Source organism: Somniosus microcephalus, chromosome 3 (assembly GCF_052327205.1).
Source record: "Somniosus microcephalus isolate GS21.2 chromosome 3, FLI_Smic_1.0, whole genome shotgun sequence".
Classification (NCBI taxonomy): Eukaryota; Metazoa; Chordata; class Chondrichthyes; order Squaliformes; family Somniosidae; genus Somniosus; species Somniosus microcephalus.
Genome location: NC_140989.1, coordinates 355,906,226 through 355,929,786, shown reverse-complemented (window position 1 = coordinate 355,929,786; position 23,561 = coordinate 355,906,226). Strand labels below are relative to the sequence as shown.

Sequence of the window (23,561 nt, the reverse complement as noted above, 5' to 3'; positions counted from 1 at the left end):
AAGTTTGGCTTGCAACCACCGTGGTAATGATGAGTGATTGGGGGGGGAAATGGATCCGGGGTTCCCAATAATGTGGACTTTGATCGATAATCTTGTGGCTGAAGCTAGGTGAAAGTTGTTGTTGGTAACCTTCTGGAGGAGTATTGTATCTCTTATATTGCGCTAGTTTTGCATTAAGGGCACTGAACGCAGTCAAGGAAACAAGCCCTTGCGTCGTCGTGCGATGGTAACAATGGCCTGTTGGACTGACAGGTAGACCGTGGTCCGTCCCCAGCGGCTGTTTGCTGTCTCCAATGTCAAGTTCAATTCAGAATGATACCGGAGCTTAGAGGTTAGATTATGAGGACAGGTTGCATAAACTTGGCTCCTATTCCCTTGAGTATAGAAGGGTGATCTGATCGAGGTGTTTAAAATGTTAAAAGGTTTCGATAGGGATCCTCTGATGGGGGAATCAAGAACGAGGGGACATAACCTTAAAATTAGAGCCTGGCCATTTCGGAGTGAAATCAGGAAGCACCTTTCCCACACAAAGGGTAGTGGAAATCTGGAATTCTCTTGCTGCAAAAGGCTGTGGATGATGGGGGTCAATTGGAGCTTTCAAGATTGGGATAGATAGATTTTTGTTAGGTAAGGGTATCAAGGGACTAAAGGCGGACAATGGGACAAATTTGCTGGAGTTCTTTGAGGGAGTAACATATAGGGTGGATAAAGGGGAACCAGTGGACGTAGTGTATTTAGACTTCCAAAAGGCATTTGACAAGGTGCCACACAGAAGATTATTGCTTAAGATAAAAAATCACGGGATTGGGGGTAATATTCTGGCATGGATAGAGGATTGGCTATCTAACAGAAGGCAGAGAGTTGGGATAAATGGTTCATTCATAGACTGGCAATCAGTAACCAGTGGTGTTCCGCAGGGGTCAGTGCTGGGTCCCCAACTCTTTACAATCTATATTAACGATTTGGAGGAGGGGACCGAGTGTGACATATCAAAGTTTGCAGATGATACTAAGATGGGAGGGAAAGTAGTGAGTGAGGAGGACATAAAAAACCTGCAAGGGGACATAGACAGGCTAAGTAAGTGGGCAGAGATTTGGCAGATGGAATACAATACTGGAAAGTGTGAGGTTATGCACTTTGGCAGGAAAAATCGTAGAGCAAGTTATTATCTTAATGGCAAGAAACTGGAAAGTACTGAAGTACAAAGGGATCTGGGGGTCCTGGTGCACGAAACTCAAAAGGTTAGTCTGCAGGTGCAGCAAGTGATTAAGAAGGCCAATGGAATGTTGGCTTTCATTGCTAGGGGGATAGAATATAAAAATAGGGAGGTATTGCTTCAGTTGTACAAGGTATTGGTGAGACCGCACCTGGAATACTGCGTACAGTTTTGGTGTCCATACTTAAGAAAGGACATACTTGCTCTCGAGTCAGTACAAAGAAGGTTCACTCGGTTAATCCCGGGGATGAGGGGATGGACATATGAGGAGAGGTTGAGTAGATTGGGACTCTACTCATTGGAGTTCAGAAGAATGAGAGGCGATCTTATTGAAACATATAAGATTGTGAAGGGGTTGGATCGGGTGGATGCGGGGAGGATGTTCCCGATGATGGGTGAAACTAGAACTAGGGGCCGTAGTCTTAGAATAAGGGGCTGCTCTTTCAAAACTGAGATGAGGAGGAACTACTTCACTCAGAGGGTGGTAGGTCCATGGAATATGCTGCCCCAAAAAGCTGTAGAAGCTACATCATTACATAAATTTAAAACAGAAATAGACAGTTTCCTAGAAGTAAAGGGAATTAAGGGTTATGGGGAGCGGGCAGGAATTTGGACATGAGTCTAGGTTCGGATCGGTCATGGCCCTGTGGGTAGCGGAGCGGGCCCAGGGGCCGTGTAGCCTGATCCTGCTCCTATTTCGTGTGTCTAATTCTGTTAGATTCAGGAGATGGTTCTGTGATAGTGGATTGGCGGTTAGGATCAGATCAGCCATGATCTTATTGAATGGTGGAGCAGGCTCGAGGGGCCGATTGGCCTACTCCTCCTATTTCTTATGTTCTTATGTTCTAAAGGTGGACAAGCCCCCTGGACCCGATGGCCTGCATCCTAGGATCTTAAAAGAAGTGGCTGCAGAGATAGTGGATGCATTGATTATAATCTACCTTGGAGGCCATCATTAAGGAAGTGGTAGCAGGACATTTAGAAAATCATAATATAGTCAAGCAGAGTCAGCATGGTTTTATGAAAGGGAAATCATGTTTGACAAAATTGTCGTGTATTTGGATTTTGAGAAGGGATTCGATAAGGTGCCACATTAAAGGTTACTGCACAAGATAAGAGCTCACGGGGTTGGGGGTAATATATTAACATGGATAGAGGATTGGCTAACTAACAGAAAACAGAGAGTTGGGATAAATGGGTCATTTTAAAGTTGGCAAACTGTAACTAGTGGGGTGCCACAGGGATCAGTGCTGGGACCTCAACTATTTACAATCTATATTAATGACTCAGATGAAGGGACCGAGTGTAATGTAGCCAAATTTGCTGATGATACAAAGATAGGGGGGAAAGCAAATTGTGTGGAGGACGCAAAGAATCTCCAAAGGGATATAGATAGGCTGAGTGGGCAAAAATCTGGCAGGTGGGAAAATGCGAGGTTATCCACTTTGGTAGGAAAAATAAAAGAAGCAAATTATTATTTAAATGGGGAGAGATTACAAAATGCTGAGGTACAGAGGGATCTGGGGGTCCTTGTACATGAATCACAAAAAGTTAGCATGCAGGTACAGCAAGTAATTAGGAAGGCAAATGGAATGTTGGCCTTTATTGGAAAGGGAATGGTGTATAAAAGTAGGGAAGTCCTGTTACAACTGTACAGGGCGTTGGCGAGACCACACCTGGAGTACTGCGTACAGTTTTGGTCTCCTTATTTAAGGAAGGATATACTTGCATCGGAGGCAGTTCAGAGAAGGTTCACAAGGTTGATTCCTGAGATGAGGGGTTGTCTTATGAGGAAAGGTCGAGCAGGTTGGGCCTATACACATTGGCGTTTAGAAGAATGAGAGGGGATCTTATTGAAACATATAAGATACTGAGGGGGCTCGACAAGGTAGATGCAGAGAGGATGTTTCCCCTCATGGGGGAATCTAGAACTAGGGGGCATAGTTTCAGAATAAGGGCGCACCCATTTAAAACGGAGATGAGGAGGAATTTCTTCTCTCAGAGGGTCGTGAATCTTTGGAATTCTCTTCCCCAGAGAGCTGTGGAGCTGGGTCATTGAGTATATTTAAGGTGGACGTAGACAGATTTTTGAATGGTAAGGAGTCAAGGGTTATGGGGAGTGGGCAGGGAAGTGGAGTTGAGGCCAAGATCAGATCAGCCATGATCTTATTGAATGGTGGAGCAGACTCGAGGGGCCAAATGACCTACTCCTGCTCCTATGTCTTATGTTCTTATGTAAGGGATATGAAGCTAGGAACTGTGGAGGAGCAGGGAGATTTAGGGACTATGTACAGAAATCAAAAGCTAGTGGATAGGTACAAAAATAATAAAAAATGAAATGTTGGCCTTTATCCCCGGTGACTGGAATTGAAAAGGGTGGAAGTTATGCTCCAGTTATATAGAGCTGTGGTTAGACCACATCTGGAGGACTGCATTCAGTTCTGGGCACCGTACCTCAGGAAGGATATATTGGTCTTGGAGCTTGAGCTCAAATCCTGCCATGGTAGTTTTTGTATGTTACAAGTAATTGGAGTTGACAGATGTCTAAATTGCAATTTCAAATCTTACCAAGTTATTGGTTTTTCTTTCCTCCATTTTGTTTGTTCTCCTATTTCTGTAGCCTGTATGAAACGGAGATTCACAAGGGCGACCACCAGCTGGACCCTATCTACAGAGTCGAGACATTTCTGGACAGAGATTACTGCATGTCTCAGGGCACCAGTTACAACTACCTTGACCCGAACTACTTCCCGGCAAACAGATGACAAAGAGGGCATTGTTGGGAGGGAAAAAAAACAAACTCCCAGTGGGGGTTAACTTTATGCTCTTCAATGCATTTCAAAAAAAGGCTCCATTTGTTGATTCCATGCACAGATCGGAAGCGTCCTGCTGCTGTTCCCAAAAAAAGTGTCTGCAGGCGATGGCTTCACTGGGCGCCCTCATCGACCGCGGCCCGACACTCCCCGCGGTCCTTTTTATCAGTCATTCAACGGCAGGTGAACATTCCTAACGTCCAGCGGGTTCCTCGAGATGCCTTCCACGCACTCTCTCACTGTCTCTCTCTGTCTCACTCTCTCTCGCTCAGAAAGTTCAATTCCCATTTGTCGATGGAGACGGAGGAGTAAGGAAAGGTGAGACGGGTGCAAACTGCGCAGGTCCCGGTTATTTAATTCCAAAGGCGAGATCGGTTTCTGTGACAAAGACTGTTCTCTTAACCATAATATGATGTAGATAAATGTCTGTGTAGACGAGTATTTATGGAACCACGAGATACATTAAATTTGCTATTATGTCGTGTAGTGTATAGTCCTATCGGCGCGAGAGGGGGTTGCCTTTTTTTGTGTTGGAAAGGAAGTTCTAGGTTTTACACGACAGAAAGAACACGTACCGAATTTAATAAACTAGTAAGGTCGACGGTAGTGACGCCGGACCTGGTTATGCTCCTGTGCATTGGGCCTGCCTAACACAATCAGCTGCTTACTCCCACGTAGGCCTTTTTCACCACCTGTCTCTATCAGCCCCCTCCACTGAACAACAGTGAAGCACTACGTGAGGCAAAGAATGTCGGGGGGACAACAACGAAAAAACGTGGCTGTGTTTTCCTTCACCTGCCCCGCCTCCTCCCCCCCCCCCCCACCACAAACAAAGCTGCACGAATGAAGCTTGAACACCAGTCAGTCGTCAGTGAAAGTGTTTTTAGATGTAATGTGATATAAAACGACTATGTAATGTGTACAAAAATATGGTGAAAAAAAGTACAGTGGTAGCAACAGTGTTACATCACTTTATACACCTCCACCCACTTCAGAATCAAATAGAGCCCTCCCCCTCTCCACCCCTTAAATGAGAGTTGTCCCACAACTCATTAACAAAACTGCCTATAAAAGATAATCAAGTATTATAATAAATTCCCTTTTTTGTAGTCTGCACAAAAGCTCCATTTGCTGAAAGATTGTATTTTTACTATGTATTTAAATGATTGATCGAAACTAGTCAGCAGTGAGCACGGGGTTCAGCTGCGAACTTTTATACTAGTAGTCGTGCATTGATTAGAACATTTTTGTACGTTTCAGTTTCTGGCCTCATATCTGTGTGTATGCAATATGTTCTTATACAGATCTGTACAATTGTCAGGAGAGCTGTGAGAAATAAAAACCACGTGGAACTAATCTCCTTGCATTATAGTCCCTGTCTCCAGTTCACTGGCTTAACCCCCAGCTAGCTGACCTGTTGTACACCAGTACATTTACATTGGCTGGGTGCAGTAAATTTCACGTGTAGTTTTTACACTCTGAACTGAATGGAAATTTATCTTCTGTTTGCTCGGACCCGATGGGAGGAAACGCATTCATGTAAGTGGCCTATCACATCTCTCAATGCCCTCTCATACCATGAACTACTTTGAAGTGCAGTGACTGTTGCCCTGAAGGTAAATGTGGCAGTCATTTTGTGCCAACAATGTTCCACAATTGCCAGCCTTTGTTCAGTGGGTAACACTCTCGCCTGAGTCAGAAGGTTGAGGATTCAAGCCGCTCCAGAGACTCTAGGTTGACACTCCAGTGCAGTGCTGAGGGATTGCTGCACTGCTGGAGGGTGCTGTCTTTTGGATAAGATGTTAAACCGAGGTCCCGTCTGCCCTCTCGGGTGCACGTAAAAGATCCCACGGAACTATTGCGTGGAAGAGCAAGGGAGTTCTCCCCGGCGTCCTGGCCAATGTTTATCCTTCAACCAACATCACTAAAAACACAGTGGCCCAGAAATTCGGGTCCCAACGCGTGAGTACGCATGGGGTACTCGCGCGTAGGCCCAACGAAAGTGCCGGTTTCGTGCATGCGCGGGAAACCGGCACTTCCGTTCCCCTGAAAGAAGGGGTTCAGAGGTGAAACGCGTGTGTGGGAGAGGCAGCGCGTGCGCATCGAACTTACATTTTTTTTGCAGGTTTCTCCAGGAGGGTAAGTCTCCAGAAGTTAGACATTTAAAAAGCAGTCGCAAGGCCTGCTTTTTACAAGGTAAGTGGTGAATTAATTAAAATGAAAACATTTTTCCCACAGGTTTATTATTTTTAAATACTTTAAAGAAAGGTAAGTTTATTTTTAGCTGTTAGAAAATGTAATTATTTTTTCAAAAATTTAAATTATTGTTTAAAAGTTATTTCATGTAATTTATAGTTTACTTTAAAAATGTGATTTAAAAAAAAAAAATTTATTTGAGGTTTTAGTGATGTTTTGGGGCTTGTAGTATTTATAGGTTTGACAGATCTTCCTGTCAAACTCATGAATGAAGCATTCCCTGCTACCATTGGCTCTCCATGACCCACGTGATCCCAGGGGATGCATCGAACTAACTGCGCCCTTGGGATACGCAAGCACTGCGCGCTGGCAGTTGCAGGAGGCCCAGGGTCGCAATTCCACGGGGGGCCCACAGCTCAACGGCTGGCGTGCTAGGTAAGTGCAGGTCGGGGGCTTGCACCTGCGGGAAGCCTCCAACCCGAATTTCTGGGCCACTATCTCGTCATTATGTTATTGCTGTTTGTGGGAAATTGGCTTTCGTGTTTCCCTAAATTACAACAGTGACTACACTTCAAAAGTACTTCATTGGTTGTAACGTGCTTTGGGTTGTCCTGAGGTTGTTAAAGGCACGATATAAATGCAAGTCTTTCCCTTTTAAAATAAATTGTGTTAATCGTGACATTACAAGTAATCATTTGGCTGCAGTATAGAGCACTTCAGCCCTGCTACCATTAAGACTCCTGTTCGGATTCAATAATGTATTATTCTTCTACTGCCACTAGATGAGTGTGTTGCTTTATTTAAAAAGTCTGTAGCGTAGCTTTTTTTATATACAAAGCACATTTTATTAGGATCTAGAGACAGAAAAGCTATGCCCCAAATCTCTTAGAGTGGGACTTGCAATGGTATGGTCTCGAGTTATATTTATCCCAAACTGAGCTCTTAAGGTTTGTTTCGATTTTCCGTGGTCTTACCATCACAGGTTTCAGCTGTGGCTCAGGGGTAGTACTCTTGCCTTTGAGCGAGAAGGTCGTCAGTTCAAGTCCCACTCCAGCAACTTAAGCACAAAATCTAGGCTGATTCTTCGTTGGAGGTGCTGTCTTTCGGATGTGATGTTAAACCATTGAAAGTCTACCCTCTTAAGTAAAAGCACTATTTTGAAGAGCAAGGTTGGTCCTGGTAAAATTTATCCTTCAACCAACATCATTACAACAGGTTATCTGGTCATTATCACATTGCTGTTTGTGGGAGCTTGCTATGCACAAATTGTCTGCCACGTTTCCTACACTACAGCCATGACTACACTTTAAAAATACTTAATTGGCTGTAAAACGCTTTGGAACATTTTGAGGTCATGAAAGAGGCTATATAATTGCAAGTCTTTCTATTTATGAAGAATAAAGTATTGCAGAGTCCCACTGCATTCAGGTCGCCTCAAGAGTTCAGAGCCAGAGTGGTCTCCTGGACTAGTTTCGATCTTCTAATTGGCCTGGGTTTTTTTTCCATCTCTTCGCCTCTCCCAGGAGCTCTCATGTTTTTTTGGGTGGCAGGATGGAGTGTATATATTGTGAGATATAGGACAGGCTGGATGGATCAGTGTCTTGTGCTGTCGGTCAATGTTCGTAAACCCGAGCTGTACTCATGGGACACTGAGATGTTTTATTGCGGCCTTAAATTATCATTGCAGATGAGGGCTTTAAGCAGAAGTTGTAAAAGATGGTATTGGATAGAGCCCAGTAGAAAGGGGAATGTATAACCACTGTGCCTTCTAATGGTCATCATAGATTGAAACAGAAGGACAGGTTTAAAAATAGCATTTAATAAATCACAGAGCCACCAAAAATTATTTTTTTTTGCAGATTTTCCTTTTTATTGCAGTGATATTGTAGTATTCTTTGATCAAGGTTTGGGTCATCCTTCCTAATATTGTCAGTGTCCACTTTGTCTGACTACATCTCTGGGAAGTGCCTTATGATACTTTTCTACATTAAACGGTGCCTGTAAATCCAAGGTGTTGTAATTAGATGGCTTTTTCAGACAGCTAGCATAGGCCCAATGGGCTGAATGGCCTCTTACTGTGCTGTAACATTCTGTGATTCTAAGACTCTTGATACCCAGAGGTGACCTGCAAACTCTTACTTTTTTCGACACAGGAATCCATCCAATGTCGCGTTGACTTTGCTGCTCTCTCGAATAGAATTGATGGCTTCACAGATCTGATGAAAGACTTTGTCAGGTGTTTCTTCTGCATTTATCTGTTAAAACAGAAAGTCACAGTTGTATAATTCAAAGACACCTGCAGTAACTTTAAGGGGGGGGGGGTGGGTGGTCAGTGTACCTTCGGGAGCGTAAAATGGGTGGTATCAAATTGGCAGCCACGCTCGATTTTCCCTTCTACTGACTTCAATGGAAAAAAAAAAATCGGACATGGTGTATAATGGACGGTTAATTCGATAGCGCCCATATTATACCATCTTCCTCAGTTAAAATGACCCTCCCCACAGTCTCTAAACAGGACTTCAGCCTCAGTGATAGCACTCTCTCTGAGTCAGAGGTTGTGGGTTCAAGTCCCGTTCCAGAGACTTGAGCACGTAGTCCAGGCTGACACTCCAGTGCAGTACTGAGGGAGTGCTGCACTGTCGAAGGTGTCGTTAACCTGGACAACAGCATAACCTTGTTAATCTTTAAACTACTGTATATTGTTGTTCAGGAGGCCCTGAATTCACTACTTTAACAGTTTACCTCAGGTTATTCCTCCCCCCCCCCCCCCACCCCACCACTTCTGAAAGCATCACCTGATATATGTCCTGTTTTACCTCTATGATGATTCTGTGACTGGTGATGTACAATCTCTATTTAGAAGTTTCTTTCAAACAATAATCTCCCTCGAAGGCTGTACTGTCGGAGCTGCCGTCTTTAGGATGAGACGTTACAGAGCCCCGTCTGCCCCCTCAGGTGGACATAAAAGATCCCACGGCACTATTTCGAAGACGAGCAGGGGACTTATCCCTGGTGTCCTGGCCAATATTTAACCCTCAACCACCATCACTAAAACAAACAGATTAGCTGGTCATTATCACATTGCTGTTTGTGGGAGCTTGCTGTGCGCAAATTGGCTGCTGTGTTTCCGACATTACAACAGTGACTACGCTTCAAAAAAGTACTTCATTGGCTTTGGGATGTCCTGGGGTCGTGCAAGGCGCTAAGTAAATGAAAATGCAAGTCTTTCTTTCTGAGCGTACCATATGTATAAGGTTTTCCCTTCGGTACTTTTCAATAATTGGCTGAGCTGCCTTGTGGTAGGCCTCGATCCGTTTGGCGACACACTTGCCGTTGCCATCGACGGGGTCACTTGCTTGAGTTGGTTTGAGAAGCCGTTGTTCCATTGTGTCTCTGGAGCAGTTCATGAAAAGCACGAGGCTGGGCCGAGCTATCTGAGGGAAGAAAAAATAACGGAAAATTCAATTCAAGAAAGAAAGACTTGCATTTATACGGTGCCTTTCACGACCTCGGGACGCCCCAAAGTGCTTTATAGCCTATGAAGTGTAGTCACTGCTGTAATGTAGAACAGGCGCTCTCGGCCTTTTTGCTTCTGAGGCCCCCCCTCCAGTGTTATAAAAAATCCATGGACCCACTAACACAAAAGTATTTTTTCCCCGTGTAAAAAAAAAAAAATCAGCCCGAAATAAACCCGCTGGATCAGAGACGGCACTGGAAAATGGGCGCCCTCGCGTGCACAGCTGAGTGCAAAGCACCGATTGTTTTTCTGGCAACGCCTGCACCGCCCAAGGCATTGCTGCCATGCCCTTGTAACAGAACATGAAGGGTTTGTGGGAGCGCCAGTGTGGCCAATGTTTAACATATCCCAGATATCCACGTTGAAACAGCACGGTGCTCGATTGCTCCCAGTACGCCTCTGTGTCACATCACAAAACGATCCGCGTTCTGATTGGACAACGTTACCGTCTTTCAAAGGGAAGGTCGAACCTTTCAGCCCCTTCCCCTTTTCTATTTAGGCTCGGGGGGTGGGGGGGGTTTCCACACCAGGCCCGTTTATATTTAAAACCGCTTTAGTGTCATTTTAATTTCAAAATAAGTTTAATTTCACTCGAAGTCCGTTCTCGGGCGGCCAATAGTGAGTGAGGGAGAGAGGTGCAGAGCAGGCTGGCCCCCACCGTGTGGCTCAGCTTCGGTGGCGCGTTTCATTGTGTCTAGAAGCCCAGGCTAAAGCAACGTCGCTGTTACGGGGGAGGAGGCAGTCTGGATCCAGTGAGTGGAGCCTTTACAAATGGCACGAGGACGGTGATGGCTCTTTCTCCCCTTCCTCCAACCCTCTCCACCCTATTGCAGAGCCCTTGAAATCTTCTCGCGGACCCCCAGTTGAGAACCCCAGGATGTAGGAAACGCAGCAGCCAATTTGCACACAGCAAGCTCCCAAAAACAGCAATCGGATAATGACAAGATAATCAACTTTAGTGATGTTGGTTGAGGGATAAATATTGGTCAGGACACTGGGGAGACCTCCCCTGCTTTTCTTCCAAATAGTGCCATGGGATCTTTTACATCCACCCGAGAGGGCAGGCATGGTTTCATGTCTCATCCTAAAGACGGCACCTCCGACCATGCAGCACTCCCTCCGTACTGCATGAAGTGTCGGCCTACATTAGGTGCTCAAGTCTCCGGAGTGGGACTCGCATTTCAGCCTGTGTCAGCCGTGCCTCAGTGGGTAGCACACTCGCCTCGGAGCCAGAGGTTGTGGGTTCAAATCCCACTCCAGGGATTTGAGCACATAAAGCTAGGCTGATAGAGCGGTGCTGAGGGAGTGCTGCACTGTCGGAGGTGCCGTCTTTCGGATGAGACGTTAAACTGAGGCCCCGTCTGCCCTCTCAGGTGGACGTAAAAGATCCCATGGCACTATTTCGAAGAAGAGCACTGGAGTTATCCCTGGTGTCCTGGCCAATATTTATCCCTCAATCAACATAACAAAAACAGATTATCTGGTCATTATCACATTGCTGCTTATGGGACCTTGCTGTGTGCAAGTTGGCTGCCACGTTTCCCACATTACAACAGTGAATACACTCCAAAAGTACTTCATTGGCTGTAAAGCACTTTTGAGACGTCCGGTGGTCGTGAAAGGTATAAATGCAAGTTTGTCTTTCTTTCTGACTCAGACAATAGTGCTACCACTGAGTCACAGCTAACACCTTTATCCATTATTCATTAATCCATTGCCATTATTTATTTTTCCATTACGGTTTTAAAGTGCAAATTAATCTCTTACAGAAGAAACACATTGGCTGAAGAATTGCTTTGGGCGCTGCATGCAACATGTGCCGATACCGGGTATGCTGGTGTAGTGGTTGTGGTACTGGAGGCTCGGAGTTCAAATCCCGTCATGGCAAGTTGTGAAATTAAATTCAATAAATCTGGTAACTTGTGGGCTGGCACCAGGAAAAATGACCATGAAAACTGCTGGGTTGCCATTAAAAAGCCAACGGTTCACTAATTTTCTTCAGCGAAGAGAACCTGACCTACATACGACTCCAGTCCCACTCTATATAAATTGACTTTTAATGCCCTCATGGCCACAAGGGATGGGCGATAAATGCGGCCTTGCCTGTGTTACGCACATTCCAAGAGCGAATAATAAAAATCAGTGTTCTCGTTATGATTTTGTTAGGAATACCAACCAGAGGAAATCTCCATGAAGGGCGGTCATGTGTTGCTACGTGTAGTGCCCAGAGCAATGCTGCATCACCATTTTGAAAGATTCCTCAATGGGCTTGTGTAGCCCTCGCTCTCCTTTAGTTGTACCTACGCACCTTCTTCTCAACTTATTCTGCCCACCCCACTTCCCGAGGGTAGCCATCAATTACAAACACCGGTGCCCAAAGCAATCCACCACCACCATTTCAAATGATTCCCCAATGGGCTTGTGTAGCCACCCCCCACCCCCACCCCTACCCCCTGATCCCATCTGCTTGGAACAGACAGTTGTACCTACTCACCTCCTTCTCAAATTCTTCTGCCTGCTTCACTTCCCAAGGATAGTCATCAATTAGAAACCCTTTGGTGTCCATGCTAGAAATCATGGCATCTTTCAGTAACTCCAGAACAAAAAAAAGGATAGAGGTAAAGAGTCAGTGGTGTGACCACGGGACTAACTTCACAGGAATTCAACAACAGTTGGTGAAAAGAATTCTCCGCTTGTAAAGCAACTCCCCCCACCCGCCCAATTTTCTGCCCTCCTCTCGAGGGTTCAGACTCATGCTGCATTCCAGTTCTAAGTCTGCACAGTATCAGCAGGCCATTTGGTTGTGGTGTGCGCAACATAGCCAAGCCTGATCACGTTCTCAACCAACATCTGCAAGGGAGCTTGATTCAGGACCAAGGAGCTTGGCTGATTTATTCCCTCCCTCCCTCGCCAAGGAGGGGTTGAGGCCACATTTGGCACCCTCTACTGCCCCAGAGGAGGAGATCAACAGATAGAAACATAGGAGCAGGAGTAGGCCATTCGGCCCTTCAAGCCTGCTCCGCCATTCAACGAGATCATAGCTGATCATCCAAACCCTAACACCCAGTCTCTACACCGACAGCCATCCCACCCAAGCCCTATCCCCGTAACCCCACGTATTTAATCCACCCTAACACTAAGGGCCAATTTTTATCATGGCCAATCAACCTAACCTGCACATCTTTGGACTGTGGGAGGAAACCGGAGCACCCAGAGGAAACCCACGCAAACACGGGGAGAATGTGCAAACTCCACACAGACAGTCACCCGAGGCCGGATTTGAACCCGGGTCCCTGGCGCTGTGAGGCAACAGTGCTAACCACTATGCCACCGTGCTGCCTTCTAAAAGTCCATATAGATAAAATCTGTAGACACTCCCTCATCTGCCATGTTATTGACCTCCTCAAAAAGTTCAACCTGACCACGTGGAAGGAGATCTCAAAGTTTAACATCTCATCCAAAAGATGGCACCTTGTTGCATAGATGAGGCTTGTATTTCCTTAAGTATAGAAAATTAAGGGGTGTTCTAATTGAGTTGTTTAAGATGATTAAAGGATTTGATAGAGTAGTTATTTAGAAACTATTTCCTCTGGCTGGGGGAGTCCAGAACAAGGGGGCATAACCTTAAAATTAGACCTAGGCTGTTCAGGGGTGATGTTAGGAAGCACAAAGGGTAGTGGAAATCTGGAACTCCCTTCCCCAAAAAGCTGTTGAGGCTGGGGGTCAATTGAAAATTTCAAAATTGAGTTCGATAGGTTTTTGTTAGGTAAGGGTCTCAAGGGTTGCAATGTATTATCACATGGTTTGGTATGAGTAGGCTCAGTTCGCTCTGGCCTAATAAAGCAAGCACATCGACTAGCAACTTATTGTGTCTCTGTCCATTTGTTCTACCCAAGTATATTACATTTGGCGATGAGGATGGGATCCCAAAGCCATTTTTAGGGATCATTGAAGGACACAGTGTTCAACCTGCGAGTGGAAAAGTTTAAGGTGAATTTGTGACACATAAACTGAATTTTTGCGATGTTTTACCATTCATGCTGATGCGGAATCCTCTGTGCCTCGCCTTCGCGTGTATGTATACACAGCAACAGCAGCGTTGATTCTCACAGGTACACAGGTAGTGTGCGGAGTCGCTGTTCAACGGGATCGGGACAGTCATGGCCGCACCTACGGGATTCATTGGAAGCCTCGGCATGTGTGACCGAGCTCACGAACCATTCAGTTCTTGCATTGAGCGGATGGAGATTTTTTTTTTTAAAGCCAATAAGAGACCGAAGGTGCAGATGAGAATGTTCAAGCTCAAAATAAAGTAATTAGTGAACGGAAGAAAGTAATTTTTCTAATGGAGATCGGGCCAGATGTCTACGGAACGTTGACAAACCTGCTCGCGCCAGGGAAAGCGAAGGATGTGTCGTTTGAAGACATTGTCGAGAAACTCTAGGACCATTTTGACCCAAAGCCGTTTGAGAGCTATAAGCTTAGTACCAGAAACTAAAAACAAAGTGAAACCATCAGTGAGTACATTGTATCTCTTAAAAACCTGTCTTTGCATTGTAACTTCGGCTCATTGTTGGATCGTGTGTTGCGAGATAAGTTTGTGTGTGGACTGGTGGATGAGCGCACACAGTCCAAGTTACTGAACACTGCAAACCTAACGTTTGACATAGCATGCAAAATTGCCCTATCTATGGAGATGGCGTCAAAGAATGCTATGGAGCACCGTCCAACTCAGGTGACTACTACAGCTGAGGTCTACAGTCACAAAGCCACCGCCAAACCTAAAGCTGTGAAACCGAGTCAAAAGGACACATGAGAGCAGTTCGGTGAATTGATATCGCTGCAATTGAAATCACTCACCACAGTCCTGCCAATACAGAGATGTGAAGTGTTTTCACTGCCAGAAGAAAGACCATATTTCAACAGCTTGCAGAGCTAGATCTAAAGCAGGAAGTAAGAACCATTCTAGTGGCAATGCAAAGCAGTGACAATAAAAGGGAGGAGTTCACAATATTGAAGTGAACACACCTGATGTTGAAGAACTAGGCGTCTACAGTCTCTATGCCACTAGCAGCAACGCCAGCAGTCGTGAGAAAGACTTCCGTACAAAACTTTTGATCAACAAGCAATAATATATTGATATGTATATTGACACAGCGGCGGACTGCTCTATCATGTGTAAGGACACACATGAGAGTAAGTTTAATCAAATACCACTTACAAAGAGTACCGTAGAGCTAAAAACCTACTCTGGAGAAATCCTAGAGACATGTGGACAAATGGAATGTACAGTTCAACACAATGGCCAGTCAGTAAAGCTGCTTATTATTGTAGCGAGCTACAACAACAGGCCAACCCTCATGGGCAAAGACTGGTTGAGAAAGTTAAAACTAGACTGGAAAAACATCTTCAGTGTAGATGCTTCAAAGAAGCGACTTGATACAATGCTGAACAAGTACAAAAGCATGTTCACAGACAGTTATGAGGGCATCACTGGGTATGACGCATATGTCCATATCAAGTCCAACGTGAAGCCTGTCTATGATAAGGCAAGGCTGGTCACCTATGCATTGAAAAGTCAGGTGGAGGAAGAAACAGAGAACACAGAGTCCTAGTAAAAACTGACAAAAGTGAATGGGCTACCCTGATTCTGGTAGAGCCCAAAGCAGACAAAGCTGTACGCTTATGCGGAGACTACAAAGTTACCATCAACCAAGCAGTTGATGATGAGCAGTATCCATTACCTACATCGCAAGATTTGTATGCAGCACTCTCAGGGTCAAAGGCTTTCTCCAAGCTTGACCTGTCGCACGCTTACGCTCAGCTGAATGTTGACAGAGAGAGTCAACAGTATCTCACCATCAACACACACAAGGGACTGTACTCATACACCAAGCTGCCGTATGGTGTAGATGTGGTGTATGTAACCTGTTCCACCTTAAGAGAACTACTTTAAGAGATGTACTACTTTCTCTTGGCTGCTGTATACTGTAATACCGGTGGTGACCACACCGGTATATAAGTGTTGTGTAAGGATTTGCTGGGCAGTTCAGCCCTGACCTCCGAATAGTAAAGACCTGTTAAAAGTTATTCTTCTTGTCTGTGTCCAGTGATTGATCCTAAACATAACTGGGACACACAGACTCAACAGTGGCGACGAGTCCGATCTTACCCTGCGGCAGTTTTACATCCAAGGCAGCTTCGTCCTCAGAACGGGCGTCGAGAAGAGGCATCCGCCCTCATCATCCTGCTGAGCACCATCGCATGGGAGGCATCGAGAACCCGGGTTAAAAAGAAAAAGAATTCTGACCACGAAGCCCTCCATCAGCGACAGGCAGTGATCATCCCTTCTACCACGGTGGTGGGTAAGCCGATCAGCGACACGAGCAGAAAGTCGGCCGCGTTGGCTGTGGAGTAGGGGAGGGAAAACGGAGGAATAAGGGCGGAGAGCTCGACCACGGCCGGTAGAAAGGGCCGGGCTGCAATCGAGGCCGAGAGGCGCAGCGACTGGGGCAGCTTAAGGCTCGAGAGCCACGGAGAACTCAAACGCAGCCAGTGTACAGGACCGGGCTGCAAGCGGGGCTGCGAGGCAAAGCAGCGTCGGGGAGTTGAGAAGCTTAAGGCACGAGAGCCGCGGAGAATTCAAACGCAGCCGGTGTAAAGGACCGGGCTGCAAGCAGGGCTGCGAGGCAAAGCAGCGTCGGGGAGTGAGAACCGCTGGAGAGGCGAGAACGGCAGCAGCAAGGCAATCGCCATTGCAGCCAGCGGGGGAAGAAGGCAAACGCGGGAATCTGCCATTGTAGTCGGCGGGGGAAGAAGACGAGCGCGGGAAAGACCGCCAAGCGCGGGAAGCCGCCATTTTAGTAGGCGGGGGAAGAAGACAAGCGCGGGAAGCCGCCATTTTGAGAAAAAGTAAAATTTAAAAAAAAAAAAAATTGCAAGGATGCCTAAACATGGGAGCATTAATACCTTTGATAGCGATATCGAAGATTGGACCACATATGTAGAACGCATGGAAGTGTATTGTAAAGCAAATAAGGTACCAAATGATGAGAAAGCACTAACCTTATTAAGCTCAATGGGTGCGAAAACATACGGGCTATTGAAGCACCTTCGATCACCAAATAAACCGGCGGATCAGACTTTCACGAATATTGTTACTGTCCTGAAAGATCATTTAAACCCCACGCCGCTGATGATAGTGGAACGATTTAAATTTTACAGAAGAACGCAGCTGAAAGACGAAAGCAACGCTGAATTTTTAATTGAACTGCGTAAGCTAGCAAAGTACTGTCAGTTTGGAACAGGACTAGCAGATGCGCTGAGAGATAAATTTGTGTGTGGATTGTTAAAAGAAGGAACACAAAAGCGACTGCTTGAGGAGAATGAGCTTACGCTTGATAAAGCTGTCACTATTGCAGCATCGCATGAAGCCGCAGCGAGAGGCACTGCGGAAATGCAGCTACGGTCACCGGAACTCAGCACCAATCAAATGGTCTTGAGTACAGTAAAATGTTATCGTTGTGGAAAGACAACGCACGATCAGAACCAGTGCTGGTTCAAAAATCAGGAATGCAGAAAATGTGGCAGGCTTGGTCACATAGCTAAAGTATGCCGGTCAGGAAAGAAGACCAGCAACAAAAAGTCACCGCAGGAAAAGTACAGAAAGGTACACAAGGTGACAGAGAACAGTTCGAACGAACAGAAGTCAGATTCAGACTCCAGCAGTAATGAACTGGGTAGTCTAAGAGTACACAATGTTGGTAAGGAAGCAGACCTCCAAACAATTTGGGTCACACTTCAGATAGCAGGAGTCCAAGTGAAGATGGAATTGGACACTGGATCGGCATTGACGGTCATGAATAAGAAAGATTACAAAAGGTTATTCCCACATATTCCCCTACGGGATACGGAGATTGTATTGAAAACATACACGGGGCAAAGAGTATACCCCATCGGGAAGATAGAGGTAAAGGTGGTCCACAAGGGCAAAGAAAGCCGAGGAATGGACTTATATGTGCTACCTGAGGGAGGTCCACCACTACTGGGACAGGAGTGGATTAGGAAAATGAATATGGACTGGCATTCCTTAAAAGCACTAACGGTAGATTCCGGTACAAAAGATGTCAAACCTAAACGATTGTCCAGAATATTGGACGATGCTAAAGAGGTGTTCCAACAGGGACTGGGAACACAGAGGAATTACGGCAAACATCAAGGTTGAAGAACATGCAAACCCGAAATTTTTCAAAGCCAGACCGGTACCTTATGCAATACGACCTGCTGTGGAAGCTGAGCTGGAAGGGCTAGAACGTTCAGGAGTACTGTCTAAGGTAGACTGGAGTGAGTGGGCCACGCCCATTGTCCCCGTCATGAAGCGTTCATCGAGCAACAAGCCGGGGGAACCGGGGAAGGTTCGCATCTGTGGAGATTTCAAGATCACTGTTAATCCGGTGCTTCACACGGTGCAGTATCCGCTTCCACGGATTGAGGATATCTTCGCTTCGTTGTCTGGCGGGAAACACTTCACCAAGATAGACCTGGCGCAGGCGTACTTACAGATGGAAGTTGAGGAAGAGTCACGCCAGTATCTCACGATCAACACGCATAGAGGCTTGTACCGGTATAATAGACTGGTTTTTGGAGTGGCATCGGCTCCGGCAATTTGGCAGAGGGCCATGGAGCAGGTATTACAGGGAATTCCAGGTACACAATGTTACCTGGACGATATTCTGATTACAGGAGATGATGACGAGGAACACCTTGCAAACTTGGAACTGGTGCTCACCAGATTGAAAGAATATGGTCTTCGAGTTAATCGCCAGAAATGTGAATTCTTTCAGAAGCGGATCTCGTACTGTGGTCATGTCATTGACCAGGAGGGGCTTCATAAGTCTCCTGACAAGATCGAAGCTGTTGTGAAGGCTCCCGCTCCGGATAATGTATCCCAATTGAGGTCGTTTCTAGGGTTGATTAACTATTACCATAAGTTTCTGCCAAATTTATCCACGGTGCTGCACCCGCTGAATGCTCTTTTGCAGAAGGGAGTACCATGGAAGTGGAGCGAGGACTGTAAGAAGGCCTTTCGCAAAAGCAAGACATTGATCACCTCAGAGGAAGTGTTGACTCACTTCAACCCAACGCTGCCTATTCGTTTGGCTTGTGATGCTTCTCCATATGGTATTGGGGCAGTGCTCTCACACAAGTTGCCAAATGGCCAGGAGAGGCCAGTTGCGTTCGCATCCAGATCATTGACCTCTGCTGAGCGCAACTATGCTCAGATAGATAGGGAGGCTCTCAGCCTTGTGTGGGGAGTAAAGAAGTTTAATCATTACCTGCAGGGCCAAAAGTTTACGCTTCTGACAGACCACCAGCCGTTGGTATCCATTTTTAACCCTAAGAAGGGTGTTTCGGTGATGACAGCACAGAGACTCCAGAGATGGTCCCTTTTTCTAGGGGCACATCAATATCAGATAGAATTCAAAGGTACAAAGCAGCATGGTAATGCTGATGGGCTGTCGCGCCTGCCACTACCTACAGAGGAGGAGGCACCGACGGTTGACCCTGTTGAGTTATTTCACTCGACCATCATCGAATGTTTACCAGTCACCAATGCAAGTATTGAAAGAGAAACCAGGAACGACCTGACACTATCCAGGGTCTACGAAGTGACAGTGAAGGGATGGCCAGCACATGGTGATCCACTGTTACCGGCATTCTCAGCAAGACGAGAACAGCTGTCCGTCTGTCAAGGAACATTGATGTATGGAACAAGGGTGATTATTCCTCCTAAGTTAAGAGAGAGAGTTCTAAAGGAACTGCATGAAGGTCATCTGGGGGGAGTCAAGATGAAAAGCCTTGCTAGGGCTTATGTGTGGTGGCCGGGTATCGACCAACAGAGAGAGGAGCTGACGAAAAGCTGCTCAGGGTGCCAAAAAGTGCAAAATGCACCTCCGATTGCACCGCTGCATCCATGGGAATGGCCTTCAACCCCATGGCAACGTGTACATATTGACTTTGCTGGTCCTTTCATAGACTCCATGTTTTTAATTGCGGTGGACGCACATTCTAAATGGCCAGAAGTGATTAAGATGACTACCACTACCTCGGAAAAGACGATCGCGGTGTTAAGAACGATATTTGCAAGAAATGGATTGCCAGAACAAATATGTTCAGACAACGGACCGCAGTTCGTGTCAGAGGAATTCCAGAGATTCATGAAGAAGAATGGGGTGAAACATTATACCTCTGCCCCATATCATCCGGCTACAAACGGGTTGGCCGAGAGATTTGTACAAACGTTCAAAAAAGCGATAAAGGCCATGAGCGAAGATCAGATTCCACTACAACACAAGGTGGACAAATTCCTACTGGCATATCGAAACGCCACTCATGCAGTGACAAACCAAAGTCCTGCCATGATCTATAACAGGAGGTTGCGGTCCAGGTTGGACTTGTTAAAACCAAATGTGCGGAGGGAAGTTGAAAACAAACAGTTCCAGCATATAAATAACAAGACCACTCGGAGTTTCGAAATAGGACAACCAGTGTTAGCCCGGGATTATAAAAACGAGAAATGGCAATCTGGAACAATTCGGGCCAGACAAGGACCCCTGATGTACACGGTAGATGTTGGTGAAAATGTAATACGGCGTCATGCTGACCAACTGGTAGAATTGAGAACAAGGGTCGAACCCATGGTTACGGCAGAGACAACCGTGGAAGAAGTTGGTGAACCTGAAGCATCTACCTCAGAAGTGAATGTACCTGATGATGTCCAATCCATAAGAGACCAACTAGATGAGTCACCCCAACAACGAGAATCAGAGACCCCTGAAAGGCATTATCCAACTCGAATCAGGAGGCCCCCTCAGAGACTGAATCTTTGAACTGTTTTGCATGAAGTTGTATATATGTTATTATGTTATGTTAAATGGGGATATAACTGTTAAGCTAAAAAGGGAGGATTGTGGTGTATGTAACCTGTTCCACCTTAAGAGAACTACCTTAAGAGATGTACTACTTTCTCTTGGCTGCTGTATACTGTAATACCGGTGGTGACCACACCGGTATATAAGTGTTGTGTAAGGATTTGCTGGGCAGTTCAGCCCTGACCTCTGAATAGTAAAGACCTGTTAAAAGTTATTCTTGTTGTCTGTGTCCAGTGATTGATCCTAAACATAACTGGGACACACAGACTCAACAGTAGAGTCCTCCCCCAAAATCTTCCAGGCTACGATGGATAAGATTTTGCAATCAAGATGATGTGCTGATCGCAACAAACAGCGAGGAAGAAAATCTAGAAGTGTTAGATTTAGTGCTTCAAAGGTTGAATGCCCACCATGTCAAATTGAAAAGGAGCAAATGTGCTTTTGTGCAGCCTGAGGTTGTGTACCTTGGTCTGAAAGTTGATGCAAATGGCTTGCAACCAGTGAAGGAAATAATTGATGCTGTCATCAATGCTCCAAAGCCACAGAACGTGTCTGAATTAAGATCATTCCTTGGAATGGTCCAGTACTACGCACGCTTCTTACAGGAGTTAGCAACCATGTTAGCTCCATTACACAAACTCCTCATGAAGGATGTCCAGTGGAAGTGGACGAAAGCACAACAGGAAGCTTACGACACTTGCAAGAGAAGTCTCTCTAGCGATGCTCTATATGTGCACTAAGACACCGAGCGTGAGCTTAAGTTAGCGTGTGATGCTTCCAGCTATGGTGTGGGAGCTGTAATGGAAGACGGCCAAGAGAAACCAATGTCGTTCGCATCGCGAAGCCTCACAAACAGCAAAAGAAATTACGTGCAAATTGAAAAGGAAACACTCGCCATAGTGTTTGGAATCAAGAAATTCCTGATTGGCAGCAAGTTTACCCTGATAACCGATCACAAACCACTCCGCAATATTGGGGCCCAAATCCGCCATCCCTGCAATGGCTGCATCAAGAATGCAACGTTTGGCAGTGTTGTTGTCACAATATGACTACACAATTGAATATCGTACTTCAAAGCAAAACGCAATCGATGATGCCTTGTCCAGGTTGCCACTTGAAGACGCATGTGTTGGGAGTGAAGGTGCAATTTTCACGCTAAGTGCAGTTGACAAAGACTTTCCCGCGAATGCAACTGAGATTGCAGATGAGACTCAAAAGGACTCAATACTGAAAAGAGTGTATGAAAACACCTTGAATGGATGGACTGATCGGTATATTGTCACAGAATTGAAACCATTCCATAACCATCGTACTGAATTGTCTTTTAAGCAAGGTTGTATCAAGTGGGGAAACAGAGTGGTGGTACCTACTTCTTTGAGAAATAGAATTCTGGACGAACTTCATACTGAACATCCAGGGGTCGTCGGTATGAAACCAATTGCAAGAAGCTTTGTTTACTGGCCTGGATTGGACCGTGATCTTGAACCACTTGATCATGAACACATACATGAGTTTGACTCAGTTCAGACTTTAGTAACTGAAGTACCAGATTCAAACAAGTCTGAGATAGAAACAGGATCATTTTTGAGTTCGGAACCAAAACAAAACAGCCTGAAAATTGGTTCAATACCAAAGCCTTCTGTAAGGAGATCAGGAAGGCCCCACGAACCTGTTATTAAACTGGATTTGCAGTTCTTTCAAAAGAAAAAAAGCTAGGAGTTTTTGTTATGTGGTACATGTAATGCTGGGAAAGGTGGGACAATAGTTTTGTTGTAAAAACAGAAAATGCTGGAAAAACTCAGCAGGCCAGGCAACATCCGTGGAGAGAAATTAGAGTCAACGTTTCGGGTCAAAACCCTTTATCAAGACTAAAGAGGCACAGGGAATGAAATAGATTAAGAGGCCAGGCTGGGAGAGGACAAAAGTGAAGAGGAGACATTAAGAGGTATTCAAAACGAGACGAGATGGTGATAGGACTAGTGGAGACAAAAGACGGCTCTAGATTAGGTGTGAAATGCGCTGGCAGAATGGGAGACAGCTGCCATGTGGGAGAGAGAAAAAAAAAGGGGGGGGGAAACCAAAACAAAGCTGTGGATAAAGAAATATAAGTAAAAATGTAATAGGGGCCGAGGTTATGATCTGAAATTGTTGGAGTGAGTGAGGGGAGCAGAGAAATGGAGACGGCCGATGTCACGGCGGCAGTTAGCGATGAAAAGATCTAGAGAGGGTAAGAGGCCAGGAGGAGGGGTCCAGGTAGAACTGGAATTCTGAAAGCGGGGGGAAGACTCCTGGCCAGAGAAGTGGGCACGGAGACGAAGGCGGTGGAAGAAGAGCTCAACATCGTGCCGAGCTCGAAATTCATTGAGGTGGGGGCGTAAGGGGATGAAGCTCAGGCCTTTGCTGAGGACTGATCGTTCGGGGTCAGAGAGGGGAAGGTCAGAGGGGACAGTGAAAACGCGGCAGGGGGTGAGATTGGGAGAAGGGGGGTTAGAGGAAAGTGAAGGAGAAGAAGGTTCCGGAGGGGCGTTGGTGTCCAAGTGTCTTCCTTTTTCCTCAACCGAGGATTCCCCTCTACCGTGTCCGTTCTATCTCCCTGCCCTCACCCCTGCCCCTCCCTCCCAGAACCACGATAGGGTTCCCTTTGTCCTCACCTTTCACCCCACCAGCCTCCACATTCAACAGATCATCCTCCGCCATTTCCACCACCTCCAAAGTGATCCCACCACCAAACGCATCTTCCCCTCCCCTCCCCTAGTCCACTCCTCTATCACCCCCAGCACCACTTCCCCTTCACCTGGCACCTTCCCGTGCAAGCACAGGAGATGTAACACCTCCCCCCTTCCCACTGTCCAGGGCCCCAAACACCCCTTCCAGCTGAAACAGCGATT

The 23,561-nt window shown here is 46.0% G+C and overlaps 2 protein-coding genes across 6 annotated transcripts in view; one reads left to right on the top strand and one right to left on the bottom strand.

The window, feature by feature from the left end:
* zzz3 (zinc finger, ZZ-type containing 3) overlaps positions 1-5,385 on the top strand; it is a 153,894-nt gene extending 148,509 nt beyond the window's left edge. For all 5 annotated transcript variants that reach the window (XM_085983457.1, XM_085983453.1, XM_085983454.1 and 2 more), the window contains one exon: positions 3,837-5,385. In XM_085983457.1, the coding sequence (XP_085839583.1) occupies positions 3,837-3,981 (145 nt within the window). In that variant the 3' untranslated portion in view covers positions 3,982-5,385. The remainder of the gene's footprint in view (positions 1-3,836) is intronic.
* Positions 5,386-7,086: 1,701 nt separating this feature from the next.
* ak5 (adenylate kinase 5) overlaps positions 7,087-23,561 on the bottom strand; it is an 88,174-nt gene continuing 71,699 nt past the window's right edge. The window contains exons 12-14 of the mRNA XM_085983452.1: positions 12,237-12,335; positions 9,468-9,659; positions 7,087-8,480 (exon numbers count right to left, since the gene is read on the bottom strand). Of these exons, the coding sequence (XP_085839578.1) occupies positions 8,361-8,480; positions 9,468-9,659; positions 12,237-12,335 (411 nt within the window). The 3' untranslated portion in view covers positions 7,087-8,360. The remainder of the gene's footprint in view (positions 8,481-9,467; positions 9,660-12,236; positions 12,336-23,561) is intronic.